The sequence below is a fragment of the Perna viridis genome, chromosome 1 (genome assembly GCF_037379345.1).
Source record: "Perna viridis isolate PV_CMFRI_1.1 ecotype Kerala chromosome 1, ASM3737934v1, whole genome shotgun sequence".
NCBI lineage: Eukaryota > Metazoa > Mollusca > Bivalvia > Mytilida > Mytilidae > Perna > Perna viridis.
In genome coordinates this window covers 24,264,467-24,280,564 of record NC_142445.1, presented here as the reverse complement: position 1 = coordinate 24,280,564, position 16,098 = coordinate 24,264,467, and the positions used below count along the sequence as shown (strand labels likewise).

The window sequence follows — 16,098 nt, the reverse complement described above, 5'->3', positions numbered from 1 at the left end:
TTGAATGAAAATTCGAATTTCTGTTAAATGTATCGGAAAAAAAGTTACAAAATTGTCGATCACGATCAATTTGCAGTACTTGACATCAGTTATTGATATGTTTCGGATTTGTCTTTCATTTAAAAGTTGACAGAGTGAGGTTGTGGTTAATAGAATTAGAGCTGTATTTTAAAATACATGCATCCCCATGTTAGTAAACTTTTAGGATTTCGGTTGGCTAGGATTACGGTTTTACTAAAACTGTATACCCTTATCCGCTAGGTCCAATACTGTCAAAGTTGTTTTGCTCATGGGACTCCAATTTTCGTGGTTTTTGTTGGTTTAGTTAAGAACGAAATTTGGTTTCCAACGGAAAGGAAGTTTCAAATTCGTTTGTTGATAGTGTATCAAATTCACGAATTCAAGAATCCGCGAACTAAAACCACGAAAATTGGTACCCATGAAAAGTATCTTCACAGGATCCGGGTGAAACTAACTGCATTGTATTTCCCCTATTTAGCACTAACACGACGTCCATTTCCAATATATCAGGAGATTTATGTCTCTTTTAGACTAAATGGTATTTAAAAAACGCTTCACATATTTTCTAGTAATAAATGATACATAATTTCAAATAACCATGAAAGAATCTACTTTTATAGTACAATTTATTGTTTTCACTGTGTGCGCGAAATGTATGCATATTATCCCCCATCCTCCCAAGTCAGGGTTTTGAGTCCGACTTAGGAGGATGGTTTTCCCCCTATATCCAAATTAACTTTCGACGTCATCTAGTAGTGATGGCATAAACAGCCAAATATGGCGCCGAAATTCCGAAGAAATGACTCTTATAATCAAGTTACTGTAGTACCTCCCAGAGTACTATCATAGGTAAATTCATAGATTTGCATAAAAACGACGTAATTTTCTCAATATCAAATGATGCTAAAGATGAGCGATAGGCCATTCATGGCCATTCATCCCAATCAATTTGGTTTTTATTTACATATGTTCATACTATGTCCTTTACGTTCCCTCATTTAAGTCTAATAAGTGTAATATATTGAACTTATATCTGGAATAATTCGTTATATAAGATCATATCTGTAGATATGGAGATTAATTACATCTTCATTATCCTATCATTTGACTTTAGGGTATTAGAAAAAAATATTTACCCATGACTTGACTTTTTATGAGCAGAGGACGGTTACCGTATCGGTGCACCTGGTGCACCTTGTCTATGTTCCCAGTTTTAAGTGGAGTCTGAATTGCCCATTTACTCTTGTAACTTTGTATTATTTTGGTTGTTTTATGTTCTTTGTCGTGTTTGTCTGTTTTCCCTGTCTGGTCTTTGTCCATAGATTACATTCTTTTGATTTCCTCTAGAATCTTGATTACTCCTGTACACATTTCGGTTACACCCTAGGACCTACTTTGGTACTGCAGGTTTTAAAGATCTCTATATCTGCGGAATTGAACGTTAATATAGTAGTATATACAAACAAGGACACAACATATATAATTACTTTATTGCGAAGGTATTTCATATGCAGTTATCATTCATAATTGGGTGAAGTTCGCGTTTGTTTCATCTGAGATTTACTTAAAAATACTTTTATGTGTATGGAACATAAATATTTATTACCAGCTAATCAGAACTCTTTAAACCTGTCTATTTGCTATAGTGTGATACATAATCCACCACCAAGGGGAATCCCATGTTTAGCAAAAAACCTGTGTCATCTGTTATTATCTTGATCTCAGTTTTTTCGTGTCTTTTTACATAAAACCTGGGAGGAACGTTTATATCAACAAATTGGAATTTTAAGTAAGTAAAGTTCCAAAGAAACCCCTCAATGTAAATGTCAAATGTTCCATTGGAATGATAATGAATTAAAAGTCGAATCGGGTTACTAGCTACAATCAAAGATCCTGTAATACCTTGTTCTCTTAGGCAATATCCACGTTCTTTATAAAGATAGAATCGGTAAATGTAGCAAGGAATCAGTTTCAATTGCATCAATGGATGAAATGTACCATTTTTATAAATTCCAAACCCCATTTCAAGAACAATGTCCATATCAATAGCTTTTTGTACTTCGTATTCGATGCTTAATCCAATGCGTTTTTCCTTTAAACGAAAAGTGTTCCGTTTTGTAAAGATATATGGATAATATGTGTCATCATTTTTATACGTTATAGATGTTTTTCTGTTAGATACAACTTTGTTGTCGGTGGAAATATATAAACTTGGATGTAAAGATTTTCGATGAAATGATTCTTTTGATAAAATTGTAAATGTTGTTGAAAACTGCTCTGATCCATAAGCTCCAAACACAGGTCTAACTATATTGGACGTAAATAAATGTGTGAAAGTGTAAACGACTTCATTTCTTCGCAAATCAAACAACCATACCTCGAAAGATTCTGGTCGAAATCCAAAACGAAACTTGCCTTCTGTAAATGTAGGTGATTTCTTGCTGGAAGCGAATACCTTTGTTACATCAATGATTTTTCCATCTCCTGTTACCATACAAAAGCCTAGTTTATTTAAGCATGTATGCACTGTGAAGGAAAAAATCATTTCTGGTCTTAAGAATTTGATATCAAAAGCACCGGCTGTCGTTAAGCCAAATTCAAAAACAACATTTTGAGAATCATCTGAACCAAAGTTGAAATCGCGCTTAAACCGAACAAGAAAGTCAAATCCATTTGAATGGTGTGGTTTTAGGGTTGAATTAAGAAAACCACCTTTAAATTTGAATGGTCTTTCGCGTGATCCACAGATTAATCCATTGTCTGGAAAAGTTGAGTAAATTGTGTTGAATTTATTCAGACATCGAAAGAAGCTGTTTCCCTCTGATATGAATTGCATGCTCTCAACTACAAGTAAACACAGTTAGTATAATGAACATACGTTAACAAAACTGGAGAAAACTTGTGGTTCGAGAAATGTTTTTTTTAAAATGTAAAATTAATACATTTTTATATCCACATGTTCATCTCAACATGATATCAAAATATGTTTGTATAAAAAAGAAACTAATCAAAAGGGAACACTTGTATTGGGTAAGGCAAATATAAATCGAATGTTTCCGCTAATTTTCAATCATAAGAGAAAACAGTAGTTGAATTTTAACATGATATGTTTTATAGAGATTCAAAAACAAAACTGAAGTGAATTATAAGGTTTAATACGAAGCATGTATTTTTTATATTAATTGGTAAGAAAAAGAAAAGTAAAAATCATTATTAACACTGTATAAAATATAAATTTTTTACTTACAATATCCACTCGGAACTAGTGTTTTGGTCGGCATAAACGCAAGAAAAACAAGGTAGGGAACGCAAAAAAATCTCACTAAAGACAGAAAATAATCACAACAGCGCCTTGTTGAACTAGTGTTTGGTGCTTGGTGTTCTTCAATAACACTAGCATCTGTCGTCTGTCTTTTCAATTGTCGTCTTCCTTGTATATTGTTTTCTTCACTACTGTCACCAATGAGATTAGTGTCGCTTTGGTGGTCTTCGTTTGTTTTAATTTGAGACGGATCACGTTTGAAAAATAGTTTATTTAGAACCAGTTTAAAGATCCCGACATGTTTCTTTTTCTCCTTTGCATCATTTGTAACTGAAATGCAATTTTTGTCTTTTTAAATTAAAATATTGTTAATCAACATTACCAGATACATTCAATACCAGAAATTATTGATTTGAATATAAAAATAAAATTCTAAAATTGAAAATATATTAACGAAGAATCATGCATTCAAGTGAATAACAAAATCATGAATTAAGATGACAGGGGCTCTGTCCTGAAAGTCACGATGAAGCTGAAAATGACAAGGTGGCCACTATTTTCTTTAAAGATTGGGAAAAAGGTGGAAGCTTCCCATTTCAAAACCTTCATTCTAATCACTTAATAATAGTTTCCAAAGCTGATATTTTTAAACTAATTAAAATATCCCCACTGTACAACATAACAAAAGATTGTTCTACTCATTTTTCTTCAAGAAACCATCATTACATAATCTTATTGCTGTTTAATAATGAAGAAAGACTTACATACATTCTTAATAATTTAATTTTAGTATAAAAAATTAAGAAATATATCAGAAAAAAAAAGATTGATGACGTCACAGTCACATTACAAATTTGGTCTCTTCTTATTCAATCTGAAAGCCTGTTACTTCTGAAATTAAATTATATATCAATACATGTAAATTACCTCGTGTTGTTGTTTTTTTGGTTCCAATACCGTAAATCAAACTTCTGAACGTCTCTAAGTCGGAAGTAAAGTCGTATTTCAAAACATCGTGTTCCTTAATTTGGATTTTTAGAAACTGGCAGGTATGGCGTTCGAGGACCTGATGCACATTTAGAAAGGATGATATGTTATTCTTATCAAATAACCTTTCCGACATATTGCAGCACTCTTCAGAATTTAAAATAAAATCGTTAAACTCTGCTTCCTTCATTCGCAGTCTATTTTCATTTTCGTCAAATATTGCAGTGTATTTGTGAACAAGATTGTCCCGTCGTTCTTGTAGTTTAGCAATGCCCTGTTTAAGAAGTTGGTCAAGTGCGAAGTTGAAGTTTTCCTTTTTATCTTCGAGAAGCTTGATTTCTTCTGATACCAATTCTTTCGACATTCGCATCTGGGAAATGCGTTCTTTCAATTGGGATATGTCATGTTTTAAGTTAATTTTCCTCGACTCAAATGCCTTTTGAATGTCCTCAAGGTCATGCTCATTTTTATCACGATGATTCTCCACAACACACGAAGGACAAACAACAGATTTACATGACGACGAGTTACAAAAGTATTTTACTAGTGCATTATTATGTTCAGGATTTTGGCAAATATCCAACTTTTCTTCGTCATCTTCAAAAAAATTTGACTTCATCTCGAATGAATGTTTTGGATTTTGTTTTTTGTGACTAGATTTACACACTTCACAAACAGATATCAAGCAGAACGTACATTTAAAAATTGCACTTGTAATTGTTTCACAGTTGTCACATTTTGACCTTTTAGTGTGGGTTTCTAAAAATGAAATCAAGTCTCTTCTTGTGTTATCCTTTGGGAAGTTTACTATGCTGGTGTTTTGAAAACTGTGTTTCGAATTGCACGTGGGGCACTTTACATAACTTTTCTTGCTCATTTTTCTTAAACATGAAGTACAGAATGTGTGATGGCATGGGAGTAGACGAGGAACACGTCTTTCCTCGTTATATATATCCGTACAAATGTTGCATTCTAGGTAACGTCGCTCTAACTTAGATATAAGACGTATTGTACTGTTAGCGGCCATTTTGTTTCGTTCAATTTGTATAATTCCACCTAAAAAAAGTAGTAGATTATTTATGAGAAAAATAGTTCACAAATTCGGAATGTGGGAATATTTTCATTAAACCAGAACCATCAGTAGAACAATTGTAAGGACATAATAGGTCAACTGAAAAGGAAAAAACAGGAATATACTTGAAATATACTTGCTTTGTTTCTGTCATATGTCAAACTATTATGTAATCAGATATCATTTCGTTCATATACGAATGTGCATGAATGTTAAAAGGTGCTTGAAGATAATTTACTGGTAAATTGTGATATGCAAACAACTTGTTATAGTATGCAGGATTGTGATGAAATTCGGAAATGAGAGTAGAATAGGAATTTATGCAGTTTTTTTTTTACTACATTGTATAGTTTTATGACACATATCCATAACTTACAATGTCATAAGTTCATAACAACATATGATATGGATACTTTATAAAAAATTTATGTCTAGAACTGTGAAAGTATTTTTGTTCGTGGGGTACCAATTTTCGTGGATTTTGTGGATAGGCCAGACAGTGAAATTTGGTTTCTAACAAAAAGGAGATTTCCATTGATGTGTATACTGAAAATCTTAAAACCACCAATTCAAGAATCCACAAATTTGTATTTATTCTCTTATCCACGAAAATTGATACACGAATTAAAGCACTTTCACATTCACTTTAATTATGAAATTTATCTTAAAAGTCATACCTGCATATTTCAATAACTCCTTTTCTATAAAATCTCTGAATCAAAAAGTTCTTTTGATTGGTAACCCTTCAATAGACCCCATAGAAACTGTATGCAACAGTTATAGTGCAAATACAAGTTGTTCAGTGGAGTCATATCTATTTGAAGAAAACTATATCCTCACCCATGAAACAACTCTTTATTTTCATAGATGAAATTTATGTGTTGAACCATTTTTGTTATAAAATAGACCCCGTGGCCTTATGCCAAAATATCTTTGCAACGTTTAAAGAGACTTAACATTTGGATAGTAAATACAAAAGAAATGTACACCAAAATTAAGTTTGGAAGGACTACGGATTGTACCATGCATTGTGCGTAAAATTCAAATGATTCCATAAGCCATTTTTAAATAACATCCGCAAAAGTATGAAAAACTTATCATTATTAGGCTCGATATATACATGCACAGACAACTGTTCAATTGAAAAATAATAAATCATATAGAATGAATAAACCACACAAATACGTTTTAAGTATTCCGCTTACCTCTAAGTTGAATGCACAGCTGTTAAATTTGTGCAAATATGGAAAAGATAAAACACACTAATTTACATATCTAGTGTGCATCGTCGTTGATGGTCATATGACAAATTATAGATAAATCAATTATAGTTGTAAAAGGGGAATTAACGTATTTGAGTGTGTTGTATCGAGCGTGTCATGTATAAATATAGCCTGTATTTTAATCTTTTTCATTATACCCAAATCCTGTAAAAGATAAAAATGTCTATAAACATCAATGTAAAGTGTAGATATTGTGTCGGGGGATATATATTTTTTTCTTGAATTGAAGTTTTCAAAACGAAATATTGACTGTTTTAGTATGCGATTTTATAGTTTTATAGCACCGATAATTTGTACCTAAGTATGCCAAAGGAGTTACAATATTGCAGCCCATGCTTTATGGAAGGAATGAGGCTTCAATACTAATTTATTCCAGTTCAGAATGAATAACCTCTTTATCAGATGCACTATCACCCGGTTTAAACCATAAACTAAGTAAACAGCTAAATTCCAAACAAAGAGAATGAAATGTGCTTAGCCATCTCTCTAATCCTTTATCATCAAAGAACGACACATTTTCTGCAAAACAAAACCTACTTAAGACTTATGCTGCTCCTGTTTACATTAAAGAAAAGACGCCTTAAAAACAGTTATGATAATCAAGTTCATACATAAGTAAAACAGAATAAAACATTGTTATGCCAATCCATGAACCCATCCTTTTTCCCAATGAGGTAAAATGTAGAAAGTAATGGTCTGTTACTGTTTTCAAAACTGAACAATTTTCGAGTGAAAAATCTTATTACATTTTCCCTTGGATAACTTTTGAAATTTTGAAAGGCAAAGTATATTTTTACAGTCCATTAGTACAGCATAACACAACAATAATGAACAATTGCCGACAAAAACAAATATGAAATTGTCCCATCGCTTTTTGCAAAAAAACAAATCCATACCTATGTACCAATATATCCGCTTTCTTATTGTAGTTGTTTGATAATTTAAATCTATATATCAGAAATCACAATTCTTTTTTGAGTAGTTTATCTTCCAAGTATGTGAATACTTCTGTTCGGTACGTGATACAATTCCACAAATGAATGATAAATACAACAGTTCTTTAAATTGAAATTGTAATATGAACAAATCAGTGGTTGTTTCCAGAAAAAAAAATAGAGAAAGCTTACCTTACGGGTGTATCTGGTCCATATACTTCAAATTTTGAGTGAAGTCTGGGTTCCGTCTTCTTCTGTTTGCAGTCTTTGACGTAGTTGTGGTAGTATTCCGCGATAATCTAAACGGTCGCGATATGAACTAAACAGTTGGCGATATTCTAAGCTTCAACGTTTTGTTATGAATATATTTCCAATTAGCAGGCTAATTGCCTGGGTCCGGATTCATAAAACATCACAAATTAAGAATTCCACAAATCATTCCTCAACTCAAATTTCGACCAATTATATAACTTGAAATTGGAGATTTGAGGAAAAACGCAGGACTTTGGGAGATTCTCAACTTTAAATTCTTTTTTATGAAACCCAGGCCTGAAATAATGGAGCTTTGAAAGTTTTAAGGTACTTAATTAAAGCAGCTTCAGATGCTCAGATTGCTAAGAGGATTTGAAAAAAAATTATACACTTTCAATTCAAAATCCAAAGCAGCGGTCAGTTTCTTCATAAAATATATATAAACCAAATCAATCCTATCTAATCTTGATTTTTATACTACAGTTAAGACAGGGTTCACTATACTTCATTTTTGTGCAATTAAAATACCATATACATATTGATAAAACATTTGAAGGAAAGGTTAAGGCTTCCTTCACTTGACGACAACTTAATCGTTCAACTTTGACTCAATGAATCTTACATTATCATTTAAAATTGTTTTGATTTTACATATTTTTATCCATGGCGATATTTGGTCCACAGTGTACTAAATTTTCTGTTAAACAAGAATTCCTGAGGGGGGGACGTTGAATGTAAAATGTGGTAATAAAAATCTGTTTATAAATACTTAAAGCATTTGAAGTGATATTTGATATATTATTAAATAGCTAAGATTGAAGAATTTAGTATTACAAAGTTTTAAGTAGATATGTCAATTTTATTATCATGGAAATTACAATGGAGATTCTATTGGAAATCGGTATAATATCAATTTGGAAAAGGGTATTGGGCAGTTGAGGAGGTAGGAAAGGAATTTTTTTAACTTTCAAGAGCTGTATCAAGGAAGTATATATGCTTATACATAATAATAATAATAATAATAATAATAATAATAATAATAATAATTATTATTATTATTATTATTATTATTATTGTTGTTTTTGTTTATTATTATTATTTTCATTTCATTTTATTAATTTTTTTTGTATTTTTATTAATATTTTTTTATGCATTTAGCCATTGCTTTGCCGAGAGAGGAAAATAAGACAAAATAAATCTAAGCCTTAACATCTCATTATTTATAGTCTAAACAAATGCAAGCACATAATGGATTTATGTGCTTTATTTAAGTTGACATGTACTGTACTCATATTTTGTTTTATTTTGTTAGATGATATTATTAAAATTTTTAAAAATATATATATTTGCAAACAAAATTACCTGTATAATTATCACCTGTAACTGTTATAATTAAATTCGTGTAACATTCTCACTCTTTGTCGTGCTCAGTTTGTGGCGTCGCCTCAAACTAATTAAATATTTGATTACGCCAACCTCTATGATTTGGCACATGTCAGATTGTGTAATTTAATCAAATTGAATCCACCTGTACATGTTAATCAACTCAATGCACTCAATACACTGGAAAGATCTTTGCAGATTTTTATTGGACTTTTAAGAGTTAGTGGTAAGCGTAAGGATTCAGAGGGAAAATCCACGTATGTGACGATTGCACGAAAAGGTAAGGTGTTTTTCAGATCTAAGGATATGTTTGTTAAACTTCTTTAATTGTATATGTTTTTGTCATACAAAGAATGGTGATGTATATTTGCAAACATTAAGATGTGCATGAAATGAATGTAAAATTCTTAAATCTTTGGAATTTTTTATTTAGAGCATGTGTGTTTATATTATTGAAATATATCGGTAATTAAAATTTTCAACTACAAATTGTTTGTTGCAAGACCTCAATATGGCCAAACTAATGCACTGTTCTTCCCAAAATTCTCTATTAAATATAGTCGTTCTGGTCATTACAGGAAATTAAAACATCGTAAAAAAAATCTCTCCGCAAAGTATTTGTCAAAGGTATCTAATTCTGTGATCAACGCTCAATGAATTGAAATTACAACTTTACAATTCTTTTTTTTAAAATTATGTCAGTTAGACCTTGATTCGCTGCAAAATTTGGTAAAAGATGTTGGACATTCAATGTTGAACCGTATAATAATTCTTAGTAGGTAGGTGCAAGTAGATTAATGAGAATCAATGCTACGGACTTCTTTTGATATGTTTGCAACACATGAATTCCTGTTAGACAACATTTTTGTTCTCTTTGATGATATTGTTTATCGTCAAGTTGTTAAGAATTCTTCTTGGGATCAATTGTGCACCACTTATTGTGGACCTCTTTCTTTATTATTACAAATTTCAATTTATGGCTAGAATTGATAAAGACCGTTCCTAACAACATTCAGTAGAAAGAGTAATCAAGGGAACCAAGGTTATAGCGGTAATCAAAAGAATGTAATCCAGGGACAAAGACCAGACATAGAAAACAGACATACACAACAAAGAACATAAAGTAACTAAAATCATACATACAAAGTAACAAAAGTAAATGAGCAACTCGGACTCCACTAAAAACTGGGAGCATGAACCAGGTGTACCGGTAGGGTAAGCGTCCTCTGCTTTTCTTGAAACACCCGCCGAGTTGCTCATAAAAAGTTAAGTCCGGGGTAGACAAACGAGGAAAGGAAAACTACGACCCGTTGAATAAATCAGTTTTCATGGTGCTGATGGATACACCATAACGATCCACGAGTTCATGATGACGACCATAAAACTTCTGTAGTGATGACTTCAATCTTGTAGCAACATAACCCTGTACCAGAAGCCAGAAAAAAATGATAACACCTTCAGATGTTTTGGCGATATTGTGGTTCATAACAACGACGATTTCAATATTTATACTAAAAATATATGTATCCTGCAGAACTTTCTGTGAATAAAGCAAATATTGATTATAAAGAATGTCCTTTTCTTGATTTTAGTATACATATAAATGATGGTTAACTTAATACTAATTACTACATCAAGGTTTTCGATATCACAAGCTCATAAAAACATTCGCAAAGGAATTCATTAATTCAAGAATACAGATGCAATTGTAAACGATTAATACATGTGGGTATCTCCAACCCTACATTTTATGGTAATATTTTTTACAAAGCACGGAAAGCTCAATTTTCACCCAATATGTTGACCGTCGAATAGGCTAATTAATAAGGGATATAGTAATTGTTGTAAAATCGTTGAAGATAGCATATTTTAGTATTAACATTGATCGTTCAAAGGGTCTTTACATAATAACACCCCATATTTAAAAGCAGTTTTCGGCATGACATAGGATGCGTCCTTATTGTATGATTGACGGTGTTCCGTGCTACTCGGTCCCGCATGAATGAATTGGGATCGATATTACGATTAGGACACAATCTTTTGTAGGTTTAAACTGGTTTGGAGCTGTCATGTCAGTGAAGTCCTAATAGTCGATTCTTTGTTTATGTTTTAACGAGGAACTCAGACATTTTCGAAATGATTAAAGGTATATCTAATCGTGTAATAATTTCCACAGTGACCAGTTTTAAAGGGGCGGATGTGATCACACCAAAGTACCTTAAACCTGCCGCAATTTTTTGCGCCTGCCCCAAGTCACAAATTTCTGGCCTCTGTATGTATTGTTTCGTTTTCATTTTTTAGTGTATCCTAATGTTGCTAGAGTATATAAAGACACTATTTCGCGGTACCTGTGTATAATAATGTTTTGGGGCCAGATACAGCCTGTCTGGTGTGAAGGTTTCGTCGTCTTTTATTTAAGACCCATGGATGGCCTTTAGCAGACCTTTGTCATCCCGTTGGGGTTGCTGTCTCTTTGACATATTCACCTTATCTATTCTCCTTATACCTCCGTTTTCAAATATCCCGATTTAGCCTGATAATTGTCTAATACACATGATACGCATGTTGTTGTACAAGCAGGTAATGCCCAAACATATTTTGTTGCTTGCAAGATGCAATCCATCCAATTAGTTTTATCGGAGGCGGATGTAAATAATACTAGCAATATGAAGACATCTTCTGTTTTTGCACACTCAAAAAAAGAAGGATACATGTAGTTGAAAACAATAAATCCGTTTTATTTTCTTTCCGTTTCCAACAAAAAACGATGAATGTGATCTTCCGTCAATGTATTACATTCCAAGACTACATAAAAACTCTACAAATAGCTGAATCTGCAAATTGTACCAACCAAGTCTCTTTCGAAACTATTAACTTTCATACTTACACTAGTCAAACAAGGTCTTCAGACTTCGACACTTAATTAATTAATTCCGCAGTGGTACCAATTTAATGTGGATTCTAAAAATCGAAAGATCCTCTGTGACTCCTCACGAATTATTATCGGAATATGATAGCATTAAGGCTTATGATTTTTCATTTCTTTTTACTTTATATCACATACTCAGTTTCAATCCTGACTAAAAGAAGAACGCCTAGATACAAATACAATACGAAGCGATTCTCTTTACTTTGTAAAAACGATTCCAAATCATCTCTTAAGATATTTTTAAGTAGATGTCATCAGAAAGCGGGAAATATATTTTTTGGAAACATATTTGTCCAGTGTGGTGGAGTATTTGAGCAGATGGTTGACATTCCAATTAAAAAAATGTGCTTTGCTGCTCGCTGACACTCTGCTACTCTTTTGAAGCAGAAAGAACTTCATTTAGCCAAATCCTTTGATCTCAGTTTCCGATATTTAAATGACGTTTTGTCTTTAAACAATTCTTTATTTAAGGATTGTATACACCGCATCTACCCAAGAGAACTGGAGGTAAGATTTCTACAGATATTATGGTGCGCGCCTCGTAACGACTTTCAGTGATCGATCGAAAGGGAAAATCATGACCAAAAACTATACGACCATTATTGCTCATTTACTTTTGTTACTTTGTATGTATGATTTTAGTTACTTTATGTTCTTTGTTGTGTATGTCTGTTTTCCATGTCTGGTCTTTGTCCCTGGATTACACTCTTTTGATTACCGCTATAACCTTGGTTCCCTTGATTACTCTTTCTACCATTATGATTAAATCTCATTCCGTATTGTTTGCTCCTGTTTATGGAGCTTTGATATCACAACTCGTACGTTATGCCAGGTCTTGACGGAACTATGCATATTTTTGTACTGTGCTCGATTCCTAACAATTATGCTTTCTCTGGAACAGGATTATGTTGATTCAAGTTGAAGTCATTACTACAAACGTTTTGTGGTCGTCAACATGGAGTCTTATGATGTAACCATCTGAACCATGAGAACTGATTTATTCACCATGACATAGTTTTCCTTTCCTTTTTCGTTTACCCTGGACGTCACATTTTATGAGCAATGTGCGTGTTTCTATAAAACAAAAGCCGCATACCATACATGTGCACATGTTCCATGCTCCAAGTTTTCAATGTTTTGCACTGGTTTTTGTTTCCTTGTACGTGTTGTTTTAGTTATTTCATGTTATTTGTTATGTGTGACTAATTGGATTAGTGTCCAGTAATTTTATGGTTACCCTTATTCACTGTCTAGATTTTATCCTTTGAGTTTATCTTTGTTATTACCGCTCGAACACTGGTTCCCTTGTTTACCTTTATCGCAATGGTAAACACATTCTTTGCAGATACAGGTGTACCTTTAACGTTCTTCCTCAATATACGAAACGAAATCGGAATGATGATTTTTGTTTTGCCGTTGCTTTTTTACAATTGATTTAACTCATACTATGAGAAGAACTACATAGATAGATACATTAATTTCATAGTACTGGTTATGATATACAGTAGGGGTCCACTTCATATTAGAAGTATGCAAAATTAAATAAGGTGTTTCATTCTAAATACAAAAAATCATTAGACGTTTTTAGTTCTTTTTTTTTTAATTTCATTTATCTCCATTCATATTGCAAATGGAATAGGAAATGGTTTTCAAGATGAATCTTTCATGCAATAGATTTTATAGGTGAAGGTTATGATAGAATGTACAAAATATTGGAAATTTTAACTGACTTTGTACCCGCCAAAAAGTAAGCTTTAATTAACTCTATATTGAAATTTGATACTCCGAAGCATTAAAATTTATTAAGATGCACCACGAGACCTCATGCTTCTTTAGTAGACAGGCATTTTCATCATTTTAATCCAAATGAATTTGGTTTTAGTATTTGAAAAAGATTTTTGACAGAGTTAAGCCACCTATGGGAGTAAGCACCAGTTGAAGAGGTATTGAATGACTTTGTATCATGTCGAAATAAATATCTTTTTTCTAGATGAGTATATATATGATGTAAAATTTTGCAAGTATTTGTTAATGGTAGAATGTTTTGTACGCTCGCAGGCTGAGTATTCGAACATTGTCATATTTTGTTTAACTTTTCATTGTCTTTTTTAATATTATATATACCACCTTTGATATCATATGTACAATTAAAGATTTATTAACAAATCAGATAAATGAATGGCAAGGCAGTTATTACCCCAAATGGGGTTTCCTTTAGTGCTGTGGTTTTTGCCTGATTAATTAATGTGGCCGCCTGATGAGTATTGTTGTAAGATGAGCTGAAAGGTAATTCTATGATGTAAACTTCTTCATCTGACACAGTAACGGACAGTAAACGGGATGCACTGAAGACCCTGGACCGTTTTTCTTGAATAAAAGATATAGTGACCATATTGTGCGATCTTTCAACATGAGCAACCTAAATATATTCTACCTTAGAAATTAAAAGTGATTGTATAACATTGGTATATTTTGCTCAATAAGATTGGCATCCCCATTTAAAGGCATTAATGGTTTTTCATCTCTAAAACATTTAGGTATGTAGAAGAATAATTATGGTAGTTAACACTTGACCCCATTTTTCAAGTATTATATTTTCCTTATAGAAACCGTTTCATTGTTGACATTATATTATTTATTTGTTACAATATGTGCGCGTACATACAGTTAATTGGGTACCATTAGGTTTACGAATGATTTTTGTCTTCTATACACTTACATCTATTCAGTCAACTATTTGTTTTCTATATTGCTTATTATCTAAGCTATTGATACAGGTTACCAGGTTGTGATGTTTTCCTGATTGCTTTGCAGATCATCTATTTCGGTTGCTAGCAAAAAGAATAGCACAAATACGTAAAAATAAGTCAATTTTGAGTATTAAGTAATTTTTTGTACTCGACGCTACTATTCAAAATCCAGTCCATTTGAATTGCAGTGATTATTTCTGATGCTGATACTTTAATGTTATTTTTTATTTGTTCTGAGCTAGTTTTCAGGTACTGCAAGCGTTGACATTACACTTTGTCAATATGGTGTATTATGAGGTGTTCAAAAGTTAATTAGGCGCATATTGAGTGAATTTAATTTTTTTTTCTACTTTACATTAAAGGGAGATGGTTCAGGCCAAATAAAACTACTTTAACCCCACCGCACACATGTACTTGTCCACAGTCAGTGTTGTAAAATAATGTGTCTTTGTGTTGTCATTTTAAAATTCGAAAAATCCTTAGTCATCTAAAATACAAAAGCACAGTTGATATAACATTGTTATTTAAATAAGTATTACAAATGCTTAAATGGATATTAAGAAAGATGTAAATCTGTGGTGGGGTTCTCGAAATTATCCTAAGTCACATCCTAAGACCAACTTTAGGATGGAGTTAGGATCATCTTATGACAATGTTAAAATTATTATTTATATTATGTTTTTATTACAAATATCAAAAACCATTTGATTGTCGGGGGTGGGGGGTGGTCAATGGATTTTTTTTCAAAAAAAAAAGTTTTTTTTCACATTTTTGGTAAACAAAAAAAAATCAAATGATTGCTTCCTAATTATATGCATTTGTGTGAATTTAAAAACCGAATAAAGTTACTGATTTTCGATTGTTACATGTATATATTAGAAATAGATACAGTAGCTGAATCGTAAAACATTTAGGTCAAAGTTTAAAACCATGCACATTCCTTAAAAATATGTTTGAACCGACGCGTGCCGGTCATTCTGTGGTGTTTTTTTTTCTTTCGATAAGATGATCCAAAGACACCTATTTAGTCGTCTTACAGTTAAGATGAAAATTGCGACTCGTCCTAACTTATGATACCTTCGAGAACACGACTTAGGAAATAGACGAATCCTAAGATAGTCTTAGGACGCGTCTTATCCCTAATATAGCTTCGAGAAACCCACCCCTGAACTGTAATCAATTCACAAATTGTATTTGTTTAATTTTGAATGTTTGAAGATTTAT

General features: G+C 32.2%; 1 protein-coding gene across 1 annotated transcript; it reads right to left on the bottom strand.

Moving 5' to 3' along the window:
* Window positions 1–1,492: 1,492 nt before the first annotated feature.
* LOC148627887 (uncharacterized) lies at window positions 1,493–6,639 on the bottom strand. The gene is made up of 4 exons (XM_088581114.1): window positions 6,548–6,639; window positions 4,211–5,326; window positions 3,269–3,613; window positions 1,493–2,865 (listed from the first exon to the last, which is right to left on the bottom strand). Exons 2-4 carry the CDS (start codon window positions 5,295–5,297, stop codon window positions 1,655–1,657), a joined length of 2,643 nt encoding a protein of 880 aa, XP_088437240.1. The 5' UTR covers window positions 5,298–5,326; window positions 6,548–6,639; the 3' UTR covers window positions 1,493–1,654.
* Between the last annotated feature and the right edge of the window lie 9,459 nt (window positions 6,640–16,098).